We start from the raw sequence: 21,080 nt of genomic DNA, 5'->3' as shown, positions 1-21,080 counted from the left end.
CGTCCCCCTTGCCCTCCTTTTCATGCTTTGGAACCATCACAAACACTGGAAAAGTACAACCAATGCTGATTCCATAAAATCATTAAATTCTACTTGCAGAATAAATTGTATTCTCAGATAAGCATCCAGTCTCTGATAACCGCCATCAGCCCTAGTGAGTAGAATCATTGTTAAATCATTAGACATGTCTGCACACCAGATGTGTCACATTATCAGATGTGTCTGCACACCAGATTCCAAAAACAAGCACTTTACTGCTCCATCACAGAAAGGGTTGAAGGAGAAAAATAATGCTTCAAGCGCATTATCAAACAGGTACAAACAGAGGCCACGCACAAACCGTGCAATGAACACACAACCCCCCCCCCCATCCAATTGTAACCTACCTAAACTCTGCCCAGTGATGCAATCCTGCACTTGAAGCCAGCGAACTCTGAATGCACAGAGAGCAAAAGCAAAAATTCCCACTACCAAGGGACCAGACTAAAAATATGTTAGCCTACGTGAATATATGGGCCGAATAAAATATTTGACTTTTGCCAGCTGTTAAATAGTGCAACGTGTGAATTACACAAAATACCTGTCGGCTGTGGTTACAATTATTTGACAGAGCTATCTTAATAATAGCCTTTTTTGATGCACCAAAAACTCTAAACCATTCAGTAACTTAAAAACAGCTCTGGAAATGTTACCATTGAATGTTACTGAACTGGAGCCTGAAACTGACAAAACAATAACAAGTGACCAAAATTTGTTGGATTAGGTTGATTTTAATTAAAAGTCACTGATAAGATTAATCATCACATTATTCTAACATTGAGCAATTTAGGATATTTTAAAAATGCTGTCGATGTTAAAAGGTTTGATAACATCAGTTAGGGAGAGATGGGAAGATGGAAGTATTCCCCTTTCCACAAATTCTTCATGAACTGTTGGATATTTCCCAGTAATTTCTGTTTCTGTTTTTACTCATCCAGCATTTGGCCACACTTTTTTAAACAATGGGTTATCTATAAGCCCTTCATCATTCCCACGTCAAGACATTGACAAACAATGCCAAGATTAAGAGTAAAACACACAAGAGATAAACATAGAATGAAAATAAAAACATTATTTTTCAAAATGGTCGTTTGTCTGACAATCAGCATTTGTAGCCGTGGACAAAGGAAAGCTACCAAATCCGTGTAATTCAATTTAATAACTGTGCTCCCTTTCGGTAAATATTATGACAACTGAAGTATTGACAAAGTAAAAAAAAACAAACTCAGTCGAGAAATGACAATGAAAGGGATAAACAAAAAAACCTAAACGCATATTGGAACCCGTAGAAAGATTTGACTGAGATCGGAAATTGCGCAAGTTTGTGAAATACAACGAAAAGGAGGAAAACAGTTTTAAAAAAAGAAATTGTAAATGACAAAGGACCCGCACCTTTGACGAACTAATATTTGCATCCCCGAGGATGGCAGCCATGTTAACCGCGTATTCAGAACTGTTTATTTTGACTCAAGACTCAAAGCAATTGGGAAAACATCATCAGGGGAGTGGCGAACACACGGCCGTTCACAAAACTCACTTCTCGTAAAAAGGAACCTTAAAACAACAGCGCAGTCATTAATCCCCACCACCCACAACCTTTCCCTCCCCGACATGCACAAATACAGGGACGACGGCGATGGACACCGATTAAACCCCATCAGGCCCATGGCGAACAAGTGAGGCCGTCAAGCTCCTACAGGCCGCGCATTACAGGACACCTGTGTTTGTTGTTCTACCAGGGTGAGGATTGTGGCCTCTTCAGCCACCGTGAGCCTCGGCCATAGTGAAGCCCCCAGTCCCAGGGCCTGCGCTGTTGCCACTGACGTTAACTGTCGCTTACCCTGTGCATTGCAAGCCATGGCGAAGGGACCCTCGTTACACTTCTTGTGCTCACCGCCCGCCTTGCATTAACCTGGAGCCGCGCTTCACCGGGCCACAAAACGATAGTCAGGACTGAAATGTTCCTTCTTTTCTGAATTTCCCCCCCACCCGCCCCCGCCGGCTCGTCTCCGTCTCCGTCTCTCCGGAGAGAAAATCACAACATGGCGGCCTTGCGCCGTCACCCGCAGCATCACGGGATACTGGAGGACTGGCAGACTGCCTTCGCAGCCGCGCATGCGTATAGACGGGTCAACAAATGAACATTGAGACAGACCGAATGTGGGAGAAGTTTGTTGTTGAGTGTTTGGAGAAAATCTTCTCTTTGATTTTCTTTTTGATTCTTTTGAAAATCTTCTCTTTGATTTTCTTTTTGATTCTTTTGAAAATCTTCTCTTTGATTTTCTTTGAACATTTCCCATACCTCAGTTATGTTTATTTTAAGGCAAAGGATCCCGACCTGATCACATTGCAAAAGCTTTCAGAGAATTAGATATTTTCTCTAATTGCTGGACGACGGCAATAACTTGTGGTTTGATGTCCAGCAGACCCGAATATACATATGTGGTTGATCTAACTGTGTGGAGCATTTAACCTGAAGATAGACACAAAGTGCTGGAGCAACTCAGCGAGTCAAGCAACATCTCTGGAGAAACGGAACAGTTGACGTTTCATGTGAGAATCCTTCTTCAAATGGAACATTTATCCTTATTGATTTGGGGCATGCTCTCCTATTGTCAGGGTTTAGTGGAGACTTACAGCAATTGGGAAGCCATGGTCCAACATCCTCCATACAAAATGACTACAAATATGTTTAAGATTAGCCATTTCTCCAGAATTGACTTGGTGTGTTCAAGAATTCAAGAAGAATCCTCTGATTATTTCAGTAATCATTCTTGGCGATAAGTTGTAGAACCATAATAAAGTTGTATATTTTTTAGACTCAAAGTGAGATACTGCATGCCCTTTGAAGTCTGAGCTGATCATTATCTCCATCCCAATTTAAATGAATGCTACATTTTCTTTAAACACTTGTAGGTTAAAAATGAAAAAGTTGCTAAAGACAATTAAATATTACTTAAGGTGAAAACAACACAGGGTGAGACAGTGGTGCAGCAGTAGAGTTACTGCCTTACAGCGCCAGAGACCTGAATTTAATCCTGACTACAGCTGCTGTCTGCAAGGAATTTGTACGTTCTCCCTGTGAACATGTGGTTTTTCTCTGGGTGCTATGGTTTCCTCCCATACTCCAAAGATGTACAGGTTTGTCGGTTAATTAGCTTCTATAAATTGTAAACTGTCCCTAGTGTGTCGGATAGTGCTAATGTATGGAATGATTGCTGGTCGGCATGGACTTGTTTCCACACTGTATCTCTAATGTCTAAAGTTTAAAGACAGTAGGAGACAGAGAGGGCATTTGGAGGAAAAAACCCATAAAGACATGGTAACCACAAGTAATAAGGGAATTGTGTAATCTTAAAGAAGCTAAATGAATGTACATGAGACCTGAATGCTTGCTCTGGTAAAACAAATGACTTTCACATAAAAAAATCGCAAGTTATAATTCATTCTCAGCCGTTAAGATTTCTGGTATACCATCTTTTTAAAACGAGGTATAATGACAAAATCACTGCCAAATGGACCTCCTGAGCTTAAATGATGTTGATTATGCGGCAGCAGTCTAAACATACAGGATGGTGTGCTGCCTCCCTGGTGCCAGGGTCCAGGACATCTCGGTGCGGCTGCATGACATCCTCAAGAGGGAAGGGGAGCAGCTGGAAGTTGTTTTGCATGTTGGCACATGCTATGTAGGTAGGAAGAGGAAGGAGATTCTGCAACATGTTTAGGGAATTAGGTAAAAGGCTGAAAAGCAGGACCTCCAGGGTAGTCTCTAGTTTGCTTCCAATACCTCGTGCTAGAGAGGGTAAGAACAGAAAGAAAGGGGAGATGAGTGTGTGGTGGAGGCAGCAGGGATTTAGATTTCTGGACCATTATGGTCTCTTCTGGGGCAGAGGAGATCTGTACAAAAAGGATGTCTTGCACCTTAATTGAAGGAGTACCAACATCTTGGTAGGCAGGTTTGCTAATGCTACATGGGTTTAAACTAGATTGGCAGGGGGGTGGGATCTCATACAGGACAGAGACAGGTGAGAGGTTAGAAGTTGGTATAGAGGGTGGTGAGAGAAAGGTTAGAGGACAGGAGAGGCAGGAGAGGCAGAGAGCGAGAAAGGAAGGTTGTTTTAAACTGCATGTATTTAAATGCAAGAGGCCTGACGGGTAAGGCAGATGAGCTTAGTGCATGGATAGGTAGGTGTGACTGGGACTTTGTAGCCATTACTGAAACTTGGTTAAAGGAGGGCCAGGAGGGCCAGCTCAATGTTCCGGGATACAGGTGCTTCAGGAGAGACAGGGGTGAGGGTAAAAGAGGAAGGGGGGTTGTGTTATTGATTAAGGAGGATGTCACCACATTGGTGAGTGGTGACATTACAAACTAGTGAGACTATATGGGTGGAGCTGAGGAACAAGAAAGGGATGATCACCTTGTTGGGGTGTACTACAGACCCCCAAATAGTCAACAGTAATGAGAAGAACAAATATGCCAGTAGATTGCAGACAGCTGCAAGTCAAATAAGGTCGCTATAGTAGGGGATTTTAACTTTCCCAATATTGACTGGGAAAATCATAGTGTGAAAGGTTTAGATTGGAGGGAATTTCTAGAAGGTATTCAGGAGAGTTTTCGAGGGCAATATGTAGAGGGCCCCACGCGTGAGAAGGCAACACTTGATCTAGTCTTGGGAAATTAGGAATGGCAAGTGAATGAAGTGTTCATGGAAGAGCCTTTTGGGACCAGTGATCACTGTTCGAATAGGTTTAAGATAGTTCTGGATAGGGACAGAGAGGGTCCATGTGTTAAAATGCTAAATTGTAGTAAGGCCAACTTTGAGGGTATGAGAGAAAGTCTTGCTCAAGTTGATTGAGGCAGGTTGTTTCAGGGGAACTTGAAGATTTCAAGTGGGATGATTTTAAAAGATTGTTGACAAAAGCTTAGGATGTGCATGTCCCTATTAGAGTGAAGGACAAGGCAGGCAAATGTAAGGAAGTTTGGCTGGCAAGAGAAATTGAAGCATTGGTCAAGGATAAGAAGGGTGCATGGGACGGGTATAGGCAGCTGGGATCAAGTGTATCCTTGCAGGCAGAGCCGGCCTTAATCCGATTAGACCGATTTCTCCCAATTGGGCCCCGCGCCTAAGGGGGCCCCCGCGTTAATTTTCCGTATTTCGTACGGAAATACAAATTCACTTTGTTAAATAAAGATTTAAAATAAAACATTCGCCATACGGATTTTTTTGCAAAACGAACATGGATAACAACCGCTGCACGGCCATCAGACACAAACGATTTGTTAACTACTGCTGTAGCACTTGTTAACAGCCAGTAGTTAACAAGTAGTTATACAATGTGTCGTCAATGCATCGATCCACATTCCTCAGTAAATGTAATTGTGTTTTGAACAAGTATTAATGACGCCGTGTTCCTTTGATTATAATACACGCGGCGTCATTAATACTTGTTCAAAACACAATTACATTTACTGAGGAATGTAGATCGATGCAACTTAGATCTTAAAACTTACCATCATGATTGAGGGTTTCTTCTTGGTGAGCTTCTTGGTGAGCAACAGGTTAATCATTCAATTTACCTACTGACCCACGTTGTGTCTCTCTGTCTTTCGCTCTCTCCCTCCCCTCTCTCTCTCTCTCTCCCTCTCCCCATCTCGTCCCTCTCTAGCTCTCTCACTCCCTCTCTCTCACCCTGTTGCCTCGGCATTCCCGGAACCATTGACGTTTTGCGGTAGACAAAATGCTGGAGAAACCCAGCGGGTGAGGCAGGATCTATGGAGCAAAGGAAATGGGCAACGTTTCGGGTCACCGGCTGAGGTTTTCCAGCATCTGCAGTTCCTTCTTCGACATTTTGCAGTGACGGCTGCATCTGCGGTTCCTTTCTGTTGGGAGGGGGGGTGTCCTGGCCCGTGGCAGCTCCTGATAAGTGATACAGTGTTTAAGAAAGAACTGCAGATGCTGGAAAATCGAAGGTAGACTGTGGAGGCAGGGTGCTGGTAGAAGGAGAGTGGTGCATTTGACAGCTGCCGTAGGTGTTCGAACATTGGGCTGTTGTAATGGGCTTGCCTTGTCATACATTTCTTGTATTTGTTATGTTATTAGATATATTAGCACAAGACCCAATAATACATTTAAAAGAATCTCCAGTGGTCTTGTCTCTCTGTGATACACGGAACCATGTCCGTATGTGGTGCCGTGCAATACTGGAGATTTTAAAGTTAGTTAAAATATGTCACCTGCCCTGTTTCAGCTTTTTTGACCGAGGTCAATATTAATAACACTCACGAGTCCGAAAGCTGCCATAGCCAAGCGTTGTCCATTACTTCTCTCCGGGGATGCTGCCTGTCCCGTTGAGTTACTCCAGCTTTTTGTGTCTATCTGTAGCCTAACGTTATTCGGCCGAGTGACCCTTGGACCCTTCCTTGTATGTTGTTTCCACGTTTATAATAAATGATTTTGGTGAACATTACCTCCACAGTTGGACACCCTGCCTCACATGTGGTGCGTTGTGTATTATTGGCACTGCTAGTTACTTCGTCAAACGGTCACTGGAAACTACGTTTAGAAATGCTGGCGAAAATAAGTGATATGTTCCTTCCGTGAGTGCTGCCTTGCCCGCTGAGTTCCTCCAGCACTCTGCGTTTATTGTTTGGCTCTGAAGTTGAAGGTGGACCCCCCTGTGTCTACCTTCAACTCTCTGTCTGTGGTGGCTCAGCGGGATGGGCAGGGGCTCTGGGGAGAGGGTTGCGTTTCTGGTTGAGACCCTTCTTCAGACAATCACAAGTACTCTCACCGACGAGAGTTCAGTTCAGTCTGAAGAAGGGTCTTCTCTCCAGAGTCGCTGTGCTGCCTGTCCTGCTGAGCTACTCCAGCTTTTGTCTAACTCCAATTTCAGAGTTAGATAAAATTTCTCATGGGGGGCTTATATTAAATTAAAAAGTTGAAAAAACTAACACGCGGCTGGCAGGGCTGCCGGCTTGCAGCTCCCCCACCGACCAATTCTCATTTCCTATCCACCATTGCTTAGCTGTTGTTTTAGTTAATGTTTACATCCTTATATTGTGATGTTTGGAGTTTTATATACTTTTATTTAGTTTGCGGGCTTATGCTTAAGAAGGAGGATGTAGATCAATCACTATTAGCTGATTTGATCCATGTCTGATTTCACTGTTGTACACCTGATCCGTTATGCAGTTCGGATTTCCACTATGTCATCTAATGTGCCGGTTCGGCTATTCTTCAGATTCATCTAGGAGCTTTAACCTACAACAATGTTGTGTATTTACTCTATGTATTCTGTTAATAAAGAACTCGTATGGCAGCGGTGGACGGGTTACTCGCTGTGTGAGCTGTGAGCGCCTTGGTCCCACTGCTGATGGCTCTATCAAGGTATGGTTGTCACGATAAGTACATCAGAATATTGAGGCTTCTATATGATGGCATGTCGGTCACAGTGCTCAGCAATTGCGGCTCTAAGTCCGAGCCCTTCACTGTGGAAACGGGGGTCAAACATTGATGCATCATCGCACCCACCCTGTTTGTCATCTTCATTGCTGCCATACTTCACCTCATTGGTGAAGAGCTGCCACAGGGGATCCCAATCCTCTACAGAACTGACAGTGGGCTCTTCAACCTTAATAGGTTGAAGGCCAAGAACAAAGTCAGTAACAACGCCATCATGGAGCTTCAGTATGCGAACGACTGTGCCATTGCAGCACACTCTGCAGAGGACCTCCAGGACACCCTGAATGCTTTCGCCAAGGCATACAGAGCCATGGGCCTAGCCTTAAATATCAAGAAGACGCAGGTCCTACATCAACCTCCACCCAACCAGCCATCTACCCAGCCCAATATAAAAGTGGGCGACACCACTCTTGAAAAGTCAGTGGAGCCTATGTCAGACTTGGGAAACGAATCTTTTGAGACCGAGACCTAAAGGTTCAAACAAAACTGTTGGTCTACAGAGCCATTGTCCTCTCCACCCTGTTGTATGGAGCCGAGTCATGAACCACCTACAGCAGGCACCTGAGAGCCCTGGAACAATACCATCAAAGATCCTTACAGAAGATTCTGAGGATCAGCTGGGAGGACAAACGCACCAACATCAGTGTTCTGGAGGAAGCCAACATGACCAACATCACCACCACAATAATGCAGCACCAACTTCAATGGACTGGCCATGTCATCCACATGTCCAAAACACATCTCCCTAAACAAATCCTGTACTCTCAATTGAAGGAAGGTCAGCGAGCCCCCGGCGGGCCAAAGAAACGCTTCAAGGACAACATTAAGAACAGTCTGAAGAAATTCCACCTCACATCGAGCAACTGGGAGCACATTGCACTGGACAGGCGCTCCTGGAGGAAATCTGTGCAGGAAGGAGCTGCACATCACGAAATGGAACTACGGCGTGTTGCAGAGACAAAGCGACAGCATCGTAAGGATAGAGAAAAGGGGGCTCGACGAGTACCAACCACCGCCAGTCTCCACTGCCCACGTTGCACCAAGGTGCGTAGATCGCAGATCGGCCTCTACAGACATCTGCAGACCCACAAGTAGACGACCCTATGGAGAGAAGGGGACAGTCATAATCATTTCATGTGACAGCCGATGATGAACTTATCGTGGGAAGAACTTATATACGAAGCTGAACCACTCAGTGCTTATACATCTTCGTACAGATAGGGTGGTCAAAAAGGCGTTTGGCACATTGGCCTTCATCAGTCAGAGTATTGAGTATAGAAGCTGGGAGGTTATGTTGCAGTTGTATAAGATGTTGGCGAGGCTGCATTTTAGAGTATTGTGATCAGTCCTGGGCACCATGTTATAGGAAAGATGTTGTCAAGCTGGAATGGGTACAGAGAAGATTTACGAGGCTGTTGCCAGAGCTAGAGGGTCTGTACTATAGCGAGAGATTGAGTAGACTGGGACTCTATTCCTTGGTGCGCAGGAGGATGAGGGGCGATCTTATTGACGTGTATAAAATCATGAAAGGAATAGATTGAGTAGATGCAGAGTCTTGCCCAGAGTGGGTGAATCGAGGACAAGAGGACATAGGTTTAAAGTGAAGGGGGAAAGATTGAATAAGAATCTGAGGGGTAACATTTTCAAGGTGGATGTCTGAAACAAGCTGCCAGAGAAGGTTGGTACACAGAAATGCTGGAGAAACTCAGCGGGTGCAGCAGCATCTATGGAGCGAAGGAAATAGGCAACGTTTCGGGCCGAAAACCCTTCTTCTTAGCCTGAAACGTTGCCTATTTCCTTCGCCCCATAGATGCTGCTGCACCCGTTGAGTTTCTCCAGCATTTTTGTGTACCTTCAATTTTCCAACATCTGCAGTTCCTTCTTAAACACTTTGCCAGAGGAGGTAGTTGAGGCAGGGACTATTCCAACATTTAAGAACAGTTAGACAGGTACATGGATAAGACAGCTTTGGAGGGATATGGACCAAAGCTGGCAGGTGGGACTAGTGCAGCTGGGACATGGTGGCCATTGTGGGCAAGTTGGGCCAAACGGCCTGTTTCCACACTGTATCTCTATGACTCTATTTTCCTTACTCTAATAACGACTTCCAATCACAGATTGGTATTTTCCTTCTCTTTACGTAGTTCAAACTGCTCTACTTCTTTACCTTTGCAGTTACACTAATAGTCTCCCATTTCTTGTAATTATCGCTAGCTTCAATCCTTCTGGCCTTCATCTTTTTATTTACTCTCTCCCACCCTTTGACGTCTATTTCTTCACAATCCTCAGAGAATCGTAGAACTTCATTGCATTGAAGGAGCCCTTTGGCAATTCTTGTCCATGCCAGCCAATGAAAGATTTCCCAATTTCCAGCTCTCGGTCTGTAGCTATCAAGTTTCAGCAATATGCATAATTGAAGGGAGAATTTAGCATGAGTTTGAAAAACAAACAAATGCTGAAATGAAGACAGGTTGCCAAGGCAACAACTGGTAATGCCTTTCATGGAGCAGATTAGTTTGAAAAATAAGGAGGAAGATTTGTTTATTTATCATAACATATAAAAGATTTAGTAAGGGAACAGATACATGTTGATGTATGATATCTATCATTAATACTAGCTCTTCGTGTGAACAATTATCATCACTAGCACCAACAAGAAGTGTGTTTATGGGAAAAGGAGGCAGCTTAAATTAAGGTTGGACGATTACTTCATGAAACCTCATCACATCGAATCTATCACTCGTAGAGACAAAGTGCTGTCTCTACAGTGAAGATACCCTCCATTGCTTTATCTAACAATGCCATGCAAATTGAGAGAGATTTTGAATGGTCATTAAATTAGATCTAATGTAAGGCTATCTGTGGAGGGAGATGGACAGGCAACATTTTAGGTCTGTCCGAAAAAGGGTCCTGACCTGAAACATTGTCTTCCCATTTTCCTCCACAGATGCTGCCTGACCCGTTGAGTACTTCCAGCGCATTATCTTTTCCTCAAGATTCCAACATTGCATTTTCATGTATCTCTCTTCTTTCTAGCCTATCCTCAGCAAAATAAGTCATCTCACATTATGCACATCATGTGCAGCCCAAAGTGATATTCGCTGCACTCCCATTGCCCACACTAAATTATTGAACAATTTTCAACCACGAATCAATGAGAATGACACCATGCAAAGTACAAATTCCGTACAGACAGCACCCGTAGTCAGGTTGGAACCCGGTTCTCTGGCGCTGTAAGGTAGCAACTCTACCACTGCGTCACTGTGCGAAGGCCAATTACCCGATAAACAGTTACAGTTGCATTATGCTATTGTTTTCTCTGTGCAACTGCTCATAATGAGGCAATGACAGTATGAACCCAGCAGGAAAAGCTATACAAGAGGAATATGAAAATTAATGACAGGCAGAAATGGCCAATTCTGATACAGAGAAATAAAGATGAGTTACATAAAAATGGAAAGTTTGATTATGAGCACTTAAGATGAGGTGTCTCTGAAAGTAATTATAAAGTTAAGAGGTTACAAAGTGGACACTCTGCTTGTAGATGTAGGAGTATATAAAATGGGTATCTTGCCCTTTAGTCTGAATACTCAGCCAGATTGAAATGTACAGACACTGGGTACCTTGCACTTTATTCTGAATATTCAGCTAAATAGAAATGTACATACGCTGAGTCATCAAGGTCAGAAACAAGGCCGCTTGAATCTGCAGATATAAGGAATTCTTGGAGCAATACCATATAAAGAAATAAAGACATAAATTTTCTGAAATCGGAAGAGACTACCGATCTTTAATATTACCATATATGGACACAGCGGGATTCTATTCAAGAATGTTCTGTAAGATAAAGAATTGCTGAATTGCTGACTGTGGAGTTTAATGTACGGTGTTTGAACGTTACATCTTTGAGTGGGACCACGAGGAGCTCTGGGAATGTGATCAATCATACCTTGAGCTTATCTCCCCACTCCCGCATGCTAAAATAAAGAAGTATTTGTTTAACTACTAACTTTATTGTGTTGTTGTTTATTGAAACGGATTGGACCTTAACATTGGCGTAGTCGGCAGGATCTCGCTGGGACTATCTATGATGACAAATAAGAGGCTGCGGTCTGGCCGGCACCTTGAAGGGAGTAAAACGTGCACTATCGGATCCATTGAGTTTGAACTCCTGAGAGTGCCTGGGAACACCGTGGTCCCTCGTCTGAGGTTGATCTGGTTCCCTGCCGAGATCCTTTAGACGGACATCGTAAGGTAAGTTTATTCTTGTGATTGTTGATTGAGCAGGTCAGACTATGTGCAGTCTGTGGAAATTTTATTGATTGAGTAGGTCAGACTAGGAAAGGTAGTCTGTGGAAATTAATAAGGTGAAATAATCAAGTTTAAAAGAAATTGAACAGGTCGGATGTTTATCCGTGGAAATTGTTTATTGACATAGAGCCGAATAATGAGACAGACTCGGGATAAGAGTGATGAGGGATCTCCGGTACAACATATGTGTTATTTGGATCCAGAAAAACATAAAGATTACATGATGATCATGTGAAAATATTTAAAAAAAGAGAAACGGTTGGCCAACAGAATAATAAACAATTGGTAATGCAAACACGGAAACCTAAGCAAAATGTCCCAAAGGGCCCCTTGTCTGGCATGGCGACCTTGTTTATAGAAGAGGGGGATGAGGAATAAATTTGGGAATGGTGTAGACCACCTCCCCCATATGCCCAGACCACCAGTCCCTAGCAGCAATAACTACCCCACTAATATCCCCTCGGGGGTTGGGGGGGCTCCGGCACCCCAACAGGGAAGGGCACCCCCAGAAGAAAATGATACTGATAGCGACTCGGAAACTAAAAAGGAAGATGAGAAAGAGGAACGGAAAGGGCTGAGGCAGAAGAGGAAGGAGGAGCAGTAATTGAATCTATCAGTGAGAGAGTGAAACAAAAAGCGCAGAGGAAACGCAAGGCCGAGAAACAACAGAAAACTAAAAAGACTAAAAAGGTATTGCCAATGAGATATTGCCAAATCCAATGGCTGAACCCAGACCAAATGGTCCGTCAGCAGTAATGCATGTATTCAGCCACTGGAAGCCACAGGAGATGCTGTTGATCTCTAAAAATGCCCCAGACCAAATTAAAGACCCACCAGGATTTGTAAATTATGTACGGTCGACGCTGACCATGTATGAGGCAGCTGTGATGGATGTGTTTCCCCTAAGTCCGCCATCCTAAATCCCACTGAGGGGGTGCGATGGGAAGACCCTCCTGAATGCTACAACTTGGGTGCCTCTCGAGGCACTGTACCCTAATGACCCCGCAAGAATTGAGGTTGTGCTGACCGCCCTGACTCAATACCTGAAACGACCTATTGATATGGGCAAAGTAATTGAATGCAGACCCTTACCCAAGAAATCAGCACATGATTTCTGGCAAAGATTTACGACAACGTATCGCACTTATGCAGGAGACGGGAACTTTAACCGCGACCAATAATCGGCACAGGTTAAAACAATCTTGAAACAACTTCAGTCCCCAAGGCTGCCCCACGGCTTGAAGACCTTTTGCGTGCAAGTATTAGGCCAAAGGGTAATACTGAGGACACTGATGAGTTACTAAAAGCCTTCCATTGCTGGGGTTACATTCTACCCAAAGGGAAGGTAGTTCTGGGTCAGACGCAAGTAAATATTTGGTATATTGCTCAGTGCTACAGAACGATCATTGACACCGACCCGGGAGGATCCCATTGTGAACCACACCAGCCCAACCACCCCTAAGCAGATGAAGGCTTTTCTGGGCTTGGCTAATTTTTGCCGGCAGTGAATCCCCGACGTGGCATTATACACTAAACTACTGTCACCCCTTGTCTCTGCTAAGGTACCGTAGCAATTCACTCTCTCATTCCAACAAGAAGAAGACTTTCACAATTTAATAACAGCACTGGCGACTGCACCATCCACTGGACGCCCTCTATCTGGTCGCCCCTTCCAACTCTATGTGACAAACCCACTGCAAGCCTTAGCCCTCCCAGTCCATCTGGCCATTATTAAGTGCAATGTTCATATGAGTGGCCATGACAAAGTCTTCCAGGGGAATGCCCTAGCTGACATCATTGCCCGCACGGCAGCTTGCGAATTCTGCACATTGGTCCCCACAGAACCAAAGATTCTAGTGGACAGAACGGCTCTGCCAGACATGGGTGATGTAATGTTAATGCAGGGGGATGCCTCTACCATGCAACGTGATTTTTGGAAACAAAAGGGCTGCGTGGTTGACTCTTAGATGGGCCTCTTGCTCACCCCTCTCGGACAAGTCTGTGTACCTGATGCTTTTCTGCCCATGTCTAAGAGGGAGGGAGCAGCAGCAGCAGCAGCAGCAGTGGGGAGAGAGAGAGTCGATTGCGATACAAGGGATGTGTAAATGTGTGTTTTGGGTCGAGTGTTCTTCAGTATGTGTTGTATTTATGAACAAAGTATGAACGTATTTGGGTGTATCAAAGTTTTAAGAGTTTGCATGATTTCCGTGAGGTGTGTATAACTGTGTTTTACTTTTGAGTGAGAATTTTATTGCTTTAAAGTGTGTGAATATCTGAGATTCAGCATATTGCATGAGGTATGGAAATTTGTGAGTGAATGTCACAGAAAAAAAGGGTTTTGAGTGAGTAAGTTTAAAGACTATTACTTGTTTGTGGAACCGGTTCTGGGTGAATGTTGAATTAATCCTATAATTCAGATGAAATAGGATGTCATTGAATGAGTTTGCTCTTCTACATGATAAATATTTTTAGAGTCTCATGTGTTTTAAGAGATAGTGTCTCTTTAAGAAGTTGTGTGGGGGTGGAGCCACACACAGTTATTTTCTTTTCCTTTGTTCTTTAGATATGCGTTAACACTATGTGGAAATTAACTGTTTATTTGTTGTTTTCCCTTAACTTTTAACAGAGTAGAGATGCAAATGTGCAGTTTGTTTTGTCTTATCGGTGTTTTAAGTTTGTTTTCTTCCTATTTCTTACCTTTTCAATTGAGTTCAAAAAGAGACCTGGATTCCACACCACGTGAGACATTGTAATAGTGCAGTCGGCCAAAGACAGTGAAGGCAGAGTGGGAGGGGATGGTGAATTGAAGTGGGAGGCAACCAAAAGCTCAGTATCTCTCCTGCAGACTGAACACAGGTGCTCTGCAAAACAATCGCTCAAATTGTATTTAGTTTCTCCAATGTTCTCTATTTTGAATAACAAATCTATCACACTACTCAAATGAATGACTACCTCGTCTGGAAGGACTGCTTAGGTCTCTGGATGGTGAGAAGATAAAAGATGAAAGTAGAGAAGTGGAAACAAGGAACAGTAGATCACATTTGATCTAGGGTGAACTAGTCAACTGCATAGAAAATTGGCTTCATGGATGGGAAGAGGTTATTTTTCTAACTGGAGACTTGTGACTAGTGCTGTGCTTCAGCAATCAGTGCTGGGCCCATTGCTGTTTGTGGTTTATACCAACAATTTGGAAGAGAATGTACAAGGCAGGATTAGTGAATTTGCGGGTGGTATTGTAAATAGCAAAGATGGTTATCAAAGATTACAGCAGAATCTTGATCAGTTGGGCAAGTGGGCTGAGGAATGGTTAATGGAGTTTAATGCAGATAAGTGCAGGGTACTGCATTTTGGGAAGTCAAACCAAGTCACACACTTTAAAGTTAATGGCAGGCACTTGCAAGTATTGTAGAGCAGAGGGATCTAGGGGGGCAGGTACTTAGTTTCTTGAAGGTAGTGTCACGGGTAGATAGGGTGGCCAAGAAGGTTTTCAGCACGTTGGCCTTCATCAGTCTGGGTGTTGAGTGGAGAAGTTGGGTTGCCATGTTACAGTTGTATAAGATGTTGGTGAGGCCACATTTGGAGAACCATGTTCAGTTTTGGCCACCCTGTTTTCGGAAAGATGTTGTTCAGCTGGAAAGGATATAGAGATTTAAAAGGTTGTTGCCAAGACTTGAGGGCCTGAGGGGGGGGGGGGGGGGGGGGGGGGGGGGGGGGGGGGGGTTGGGCAGCCTAGTATATTATTCCTTGGAGCACAGGAGGATGAGGAGTGATCTTATGGAGGTGTATATGATCATGATGGGAATAGATAGGGTAGATTCACAGAGTATTTTACCCAGGCCCTCTCCCGGGTGAAGCACGGGGCCAGATATGGCGCCCACGGACCGGATGCGGCCCGCGAAAGGGTCCAATTGATGCCAGAGTGGGCTGCAGCTGTCCCCAGAGCTGGATTGGGCCGCGGATTTTGGAATTCGGAAAAAAAAATCTACACTATAAAATTTCTTTGCTTTCATTTATAGCAGATACATTTTATAGCGGAGATTTTTTTTTACAATTTCAAAATCCATGAAAATCCTTTTGTGCGCACATAAATTTTCTTTGTGCGCTGGTTGCAAAACATGTGTGCGCGCACACAGCTTATAGGGGACATTGGTGGTGAGTACCTGGAACAAGTTGCTGGAGGAGGGAATTGAGGCAGGTACTATAACAATGTTTAAAAGATATGGACAAGAAAGGTTGAGAGGGGTATGGGCCAAACACAGGCATGTGGGACTAGTGTAGATGAGGCACCTTGGTCGGCATGGGCAAGTTGTATCAATGGCCTGTTTTGTGCTGTATGACTATATGAAAAACCAAGAGTTGGATTGGAAAATAATCTCATTTTTTTATGTACACTGGACAATTTTCAGACCTGGAAACTTAATTAATATTTTCTATATGTATTTGTGTTATATATTATTGTTAATTATTGTTTTGCTTATTCATCACACAAAATTTGAACTAAAAGCCTCTGTTACCGTAAATATATTTCTGTCAATAGGGAATAGGCTTGTTGGGAGTATAGGTTAATTACAATAGCTGAAGTAAAGAACACAAACATTATATTTTAATTGTCTTTTTTCCACATTAATGATAGCAAGCGAGTGGAAATAATTTTGAAATATAAGTAAATTGAAATTAATTGCACTCACATATATAACGCACATTCATTCCACATCTCTTTTAGTTTCAGTTTCAGAGATATGGCCCACCGAGTCTGCGCCGACCAGCGACATTAGCAGTATCCTACACAAGAGGGACAATTTACAATTTTTGCCAAAGCCAATTAACCTATAAACCTGTACGTCTTTGCAGCATGGGAGGAAACTGGACGCTTGGAAAAAATCCATGTGGTCACAGGAAGAACTTTAAAAGTCTGTACAGATGATAAAGTTTGCTTACTTAAAAACAGACAACACACAATGGGTTAGGTAAACCAACTCAAGCTTTACTGCCGGCGGGAGTGTCGGGGATACACCAGTCAAGTAAGCAACAGGCACTTGACCCTCCCTAGCCACCACTCCAATGAACCAAGAGATAGAGGGCCTTTTATAGTGTGTAGGAAACATGCTTATACAGAGTTGCAGCAATGACGTTTACACAAATCAATCACAAGCTGTACCCATTCAAAGTATACTTGTCACTAACACAATACGTCATACTGTGGTTATATCGATCACAAACTGTGTTTACAAAACTTCTCCATAATAGGAACTAGTCAATGGTAAGGATCCTTATCAATTACACACAGAAGTTTCTATTTACCCAATTTCCAGTCCACGGATAACCAGCATCCTCTCCCAGCAATTGTTCTTTAACAAGCATAACAGGATGAACCAACAGAAGAGTTTGGTATGCAAGCTTAATGATTCCATCAGCTCCTCTAGTATGGTACAGAATTGCAAACATCAGTTTATTCCAGACCCAAAAGGTCAAGCTGATCTTTTACTTATTCTACTATTTGATTCTCCTATTTTATTGTATCTGTTACTTACATACTCAATATATTCTCACAGACAGCACCCGTAGTCAGGATCAAACCTGGGTCTTTGGCTCTGTAAGGCAGCAACTCTACCGCCCAGGGGAGGCAGGAGGTGGAGAAGGAGAAAACTCCATGTACATTTCCATTTTATGCAAAACAAATACTTTTTCTGGACCTAGGGACTGTACATCTGACAATAGAGTGCCATTGAATAATTCAATCAAAGTCCTATAAAGGAAGAATCTTTATTGCTATTGTTGGCTCTTTTCTGTGATTTTCCCCGAATACAAAACTTAAAACTACAGCAAAAATGTTGGACTTTTTACATTGGGTTGCAGATCCAAAACATTGATTGTATCTCATTCCACAGATACTGCCAGGCATGCTAAGATTTTCCAGCATTTTCTGTTTCTTTGAACGAGAAATATGTTTACTTCATACAAAAAAGAGTAGATTATTTTGGATGCGATCTGAAAATTTGTGTCATTCATTCCATGTGCAAAGGCATTTATCTCCTTGCTTGAAGAAGAGTCCCGACCCGAAACATCACCTATACATGTTCGCCAGAGATGCTGCCTGACCCGCTGTTACTCCTGCATGTTGGGTCCTTTTGTGTGAACCAGTATCTCCAAATCCACGTTTCTTCACCTCCTTGTTCACCTTTTAATAAACGACAGGCGAAGCTGCACCTGAGACCAAAAATATACTCATTATCTTTTGCAACAACTGCCCCATGTTTAGTTTTGTAAAGGTTAATGTCCTACATCCCAGCCTTCTTTGAATACTAGGTTACAATTCAAGAGTCAATTATTTCCTCTTCCCAAGTGTCAATTATTTCCTCTTCCCATGATACCACGCAGTCAGAAAAGTCAAACGTTCCAGCGCCTAACTTCCAATGTTAACTGAAAATGCTCCAATAACACATAGTTGAACGAATGTTCACGATTTAATTAAATTTGATGTTTGCTCGGAAAAGTTCATGAATGGTCCTTAATAGTTCATCAACTGTCCATGTTATGTGTTTGCACAGCTGAACTGTTTATGGAAGATGTCGACAGAAATGTCATGAATTTTCATGGGTGAATGCACACAAGTAGGAATAATAACCACTTCATATTTTATGGTTCTTTATAAATATTTATGTATCAATTTTTTCTATTCAGGTTCATATCCCTGTATAGAACTCATTTAATTGCACATCACCTGTCTGAAACAAACTGTTGTGTATTCTTCAATGAAATGCTGAAAATAGCAACAGAATATTGTGAATATTGCACGATCCCCTCCCAGCACCGATCAATGCACCACAGCATGCAGTTCTGATCCATACACATCAATAAGACCCAATGGCCTAGAAACTTTCCAATGCATGGTGAAGAGCAGCTGTGCTTGGGATCACAAATGGTAACTGTTCTGTGATCCCAAGCACAGCTGGGATCTGGGATGCGTTCTGGTATCCCAAGCACAGCACATGCAATGGTTACCATACCATTACATGCTTGCCCTTATTTGTGCAAGTACACAAGACCGTTCTTCCAAAGTGATGGTTGGGATGATAATTGGGGATTGACGAGAATTTGGGGAGGATACATTCTTCATACTCAAATCTTGATTCATTAAAGGCAATTGTTTGCTTCACAATTGTTGGTCCCTACATGTTACATTTTAGTAGACACAAAATGCTGGAGTAACTCATCGGGTGAGGCAGCATTTAAGAAAGGCTGAACAGAGCTAATGGTAGAATACATCAGACAGGAGAGGAGGTGTGACAAAGATAGAATGTAGGCAGAGACAGTAAGACTAGTGGGAGAACTGGGAAGGGGAAGGGGACGGAGAGAGAAAGCAAGGGCTATCTGAAGTTAGAGAAGTCAATGTTCATACCACTGGGGTGTAAATTACCCAAGTGAAATATGAGGTGCTATTCCTCCAATTTGCACTGCGCCTCAATCTGACAATGGAGGAGGCCCAGGACAGAAAGGTCAGATTGGGAATGGGAGGAGGAGTTGACGTGCTGAGCCACCGGGAGATCAGGTAGGTTAAGACGAACTATTGACCGACACCTACTACTAACCTACTGATTCCCTCAGCGGTATGAACATTGACTTCTCTAGCTTTGGATAGCCCTTGCTTTCTCTCTCCATCCTCTTCCCAGTTCTCCCACTAGTCTTACTGTCTCTGCGTACATTCTATCTTTGTCCCGCCCCCTCCCCTGACATCAGTCTGAAGAAGGGTCTCGACCCGAAACGTCGCCCATTCCTATTCTCCAGAGATGCTGCCTCACCCGCTGAGTTACTCCAGCATTTTGTGTCCACCTTCGATTTAAACCAGCATCTACAGTTCTTTCTTATACATGTTAAATTTCAGTGATTTGCACACTCAGACGGTTGTGATCACCAGCAGCTTCCAATCCAACTATTTTGTCTAACTGATGTAGTCTTCCATGAGCTCTGTCCCGCCTTTCTTAAATGGTGGTTCAATTTGCAACCTTCCAGTCTGTGGGAAACATTCTAAAATTTACAGGATCAAGGTGTCCATTACCTTCATCAACACCTCTTCAAAATCTGGAGATGCAGGTGCAGCGGCACAGGAATGTTACCATAAATGTCTCCATAACAATTTTTTAACCATTTCTAATTTCTTTTTGTGTAGGAAGGAACTTCAGATGCTGGTTTATACCGACAGTAGACACAAAATGCTGGAGTAACTCAGGCAGCATCTCTGGAGAAAAGGTACAGGTAACGTTTCGGGTCTGATGTTCAGGTTCGAGTTGGGTCTGAAGAAGGGTTCCGACCTGAAACATCACCTATTCCTTTTCTCCAGAGATGCTGCCTGATCCACTGACTTAATGCAATTTTTTGTGTCTAATTTATTTTTGCTTGTAATTCACTATTGACCTGTTGTACTTTACTACTTTTGGGAGGTTTTCTTTGATTTCTTTCTTGAGGACAGAACTATTTTTTTTTTCTCTGTCATTTCCCAATGCAATTTCTCCAGTCCACAAGGGAACTGTATTAAATTTAGCTTTTTCATACCTACACATCAACAGAATATTTTACAGTTTATTGTCATACTTTTAGCTAGATTATTAATTTCCCTCCCCATATCAAACTCTGGATGATCCTTTAACGATTTTGCAATTTTCCCAATCATTAGGCTTAAGAAGAGTTCTGAAGAAGGGTTCCGACCTGAAATGTCACCCATCCTTCTCCTGCAGAGGCTGCCTGACTCGCTGAGTTACTCCAGCACTTTGTATCTGCCTTAGGCTTACTATTTATTTCTGCCAACATTCAAAAACCTTTCCCTTTGATCTGATAATATCTTTAATTTCTCATGATGGCTATGGCCAGATCACTTTTCCAGCTGGGCTTTAGTACCTTAGATTGACAGACATTTGGAGTAAACTTCATAATATTTCATCTAATGTTAGTTATTGTTTGCTTAATTTCATACTGTTCCAATCCACCATTACCAACATGTATTTCACAGTTGGATCTGTTTAAATTTAAAGTCTTAATTTCAGACCGAACTGAATCACTTTTGTCTTTGTATAAAATCTTACCATATCATGATCATTCTTCCCTCAAGAACCCATAACAAGCGGATTGTGAATTAACCCTTTCTTATTGCATAATACAAGATCAGAAATAAGCCTGCTCCCTCCAGGTTCAAATATTGGGTTGAGAAAATTATCTCTTCTATACTCCATTAATTCATCTTCCACACTGCTCATTTGACTTGTCCAGTTAATG

General features: G+C 42.9%; 1 protein-coding gene and 1 long non-coding RNA gene across 3 annotated transcripts in view; one reads left to right on the top strand and one right to left on the bottom strand.

The window, feature by feature from the left end:
- Positions 1 to 2,044, bottom strand: part of rbm33a (RNA binding motif protein 33a) — a 150,616-nt gene extending 148,572 nt beyond the window's left edge. For both annotated transcript variants that reach the window (XM_055664312.1, XM_055664313.1), the window contains exon 1: positions 1,880 to 2,044. In XM_055664312.1, the coding sequence (XP_055520287.1) occupies positions 1,880 to 1,898 (19 nt within the window). In that variant the 5' untranslated portion in view covers positions 1,899 to 2,044. The remainder of the gene's footprint in view (positions 1 to 1,879) is intronic.
- Positions 2,045 to 2,152: 108 nt separating this feature from the next.
- Positions 2,153 to 18,312, top strand: LOC129714589 (uncharacterized). The gene is made up of 3 exons (XR_008726366.1): positions 2,153 to 2,592; positions 11,564 to 11,756; positions 16,537 to 18,312. It is a non-coding gene; the product is annotated as an uncharacterized LOC129714589 (long non-coding RNA).
- The last annotated feature ends 2,768 nt before the right edge of the window (positions 18,313 to 21,080 follow it).

This window comes from Leucoraja erinacea, chromosome 2 (genome assembly GCF_028641065.1).
Source record: "Leucoraja erinacea ecotype New England chromosome 2, Leri_hhj_1, whole genome shotgun sequence".
NCBI classification, from domain to species: domain Eukaryota; kingdom Metazoa; phylum Chordata; class Chondrichthyes; order Rajiformes; family Rajidae; genus Leucoraja; species Leucoraja erinaceus.
Note: the sequence above shows the minus strand (reverse complement) of the source record. Positions and strands in the feature narration are given on the sequence as shown.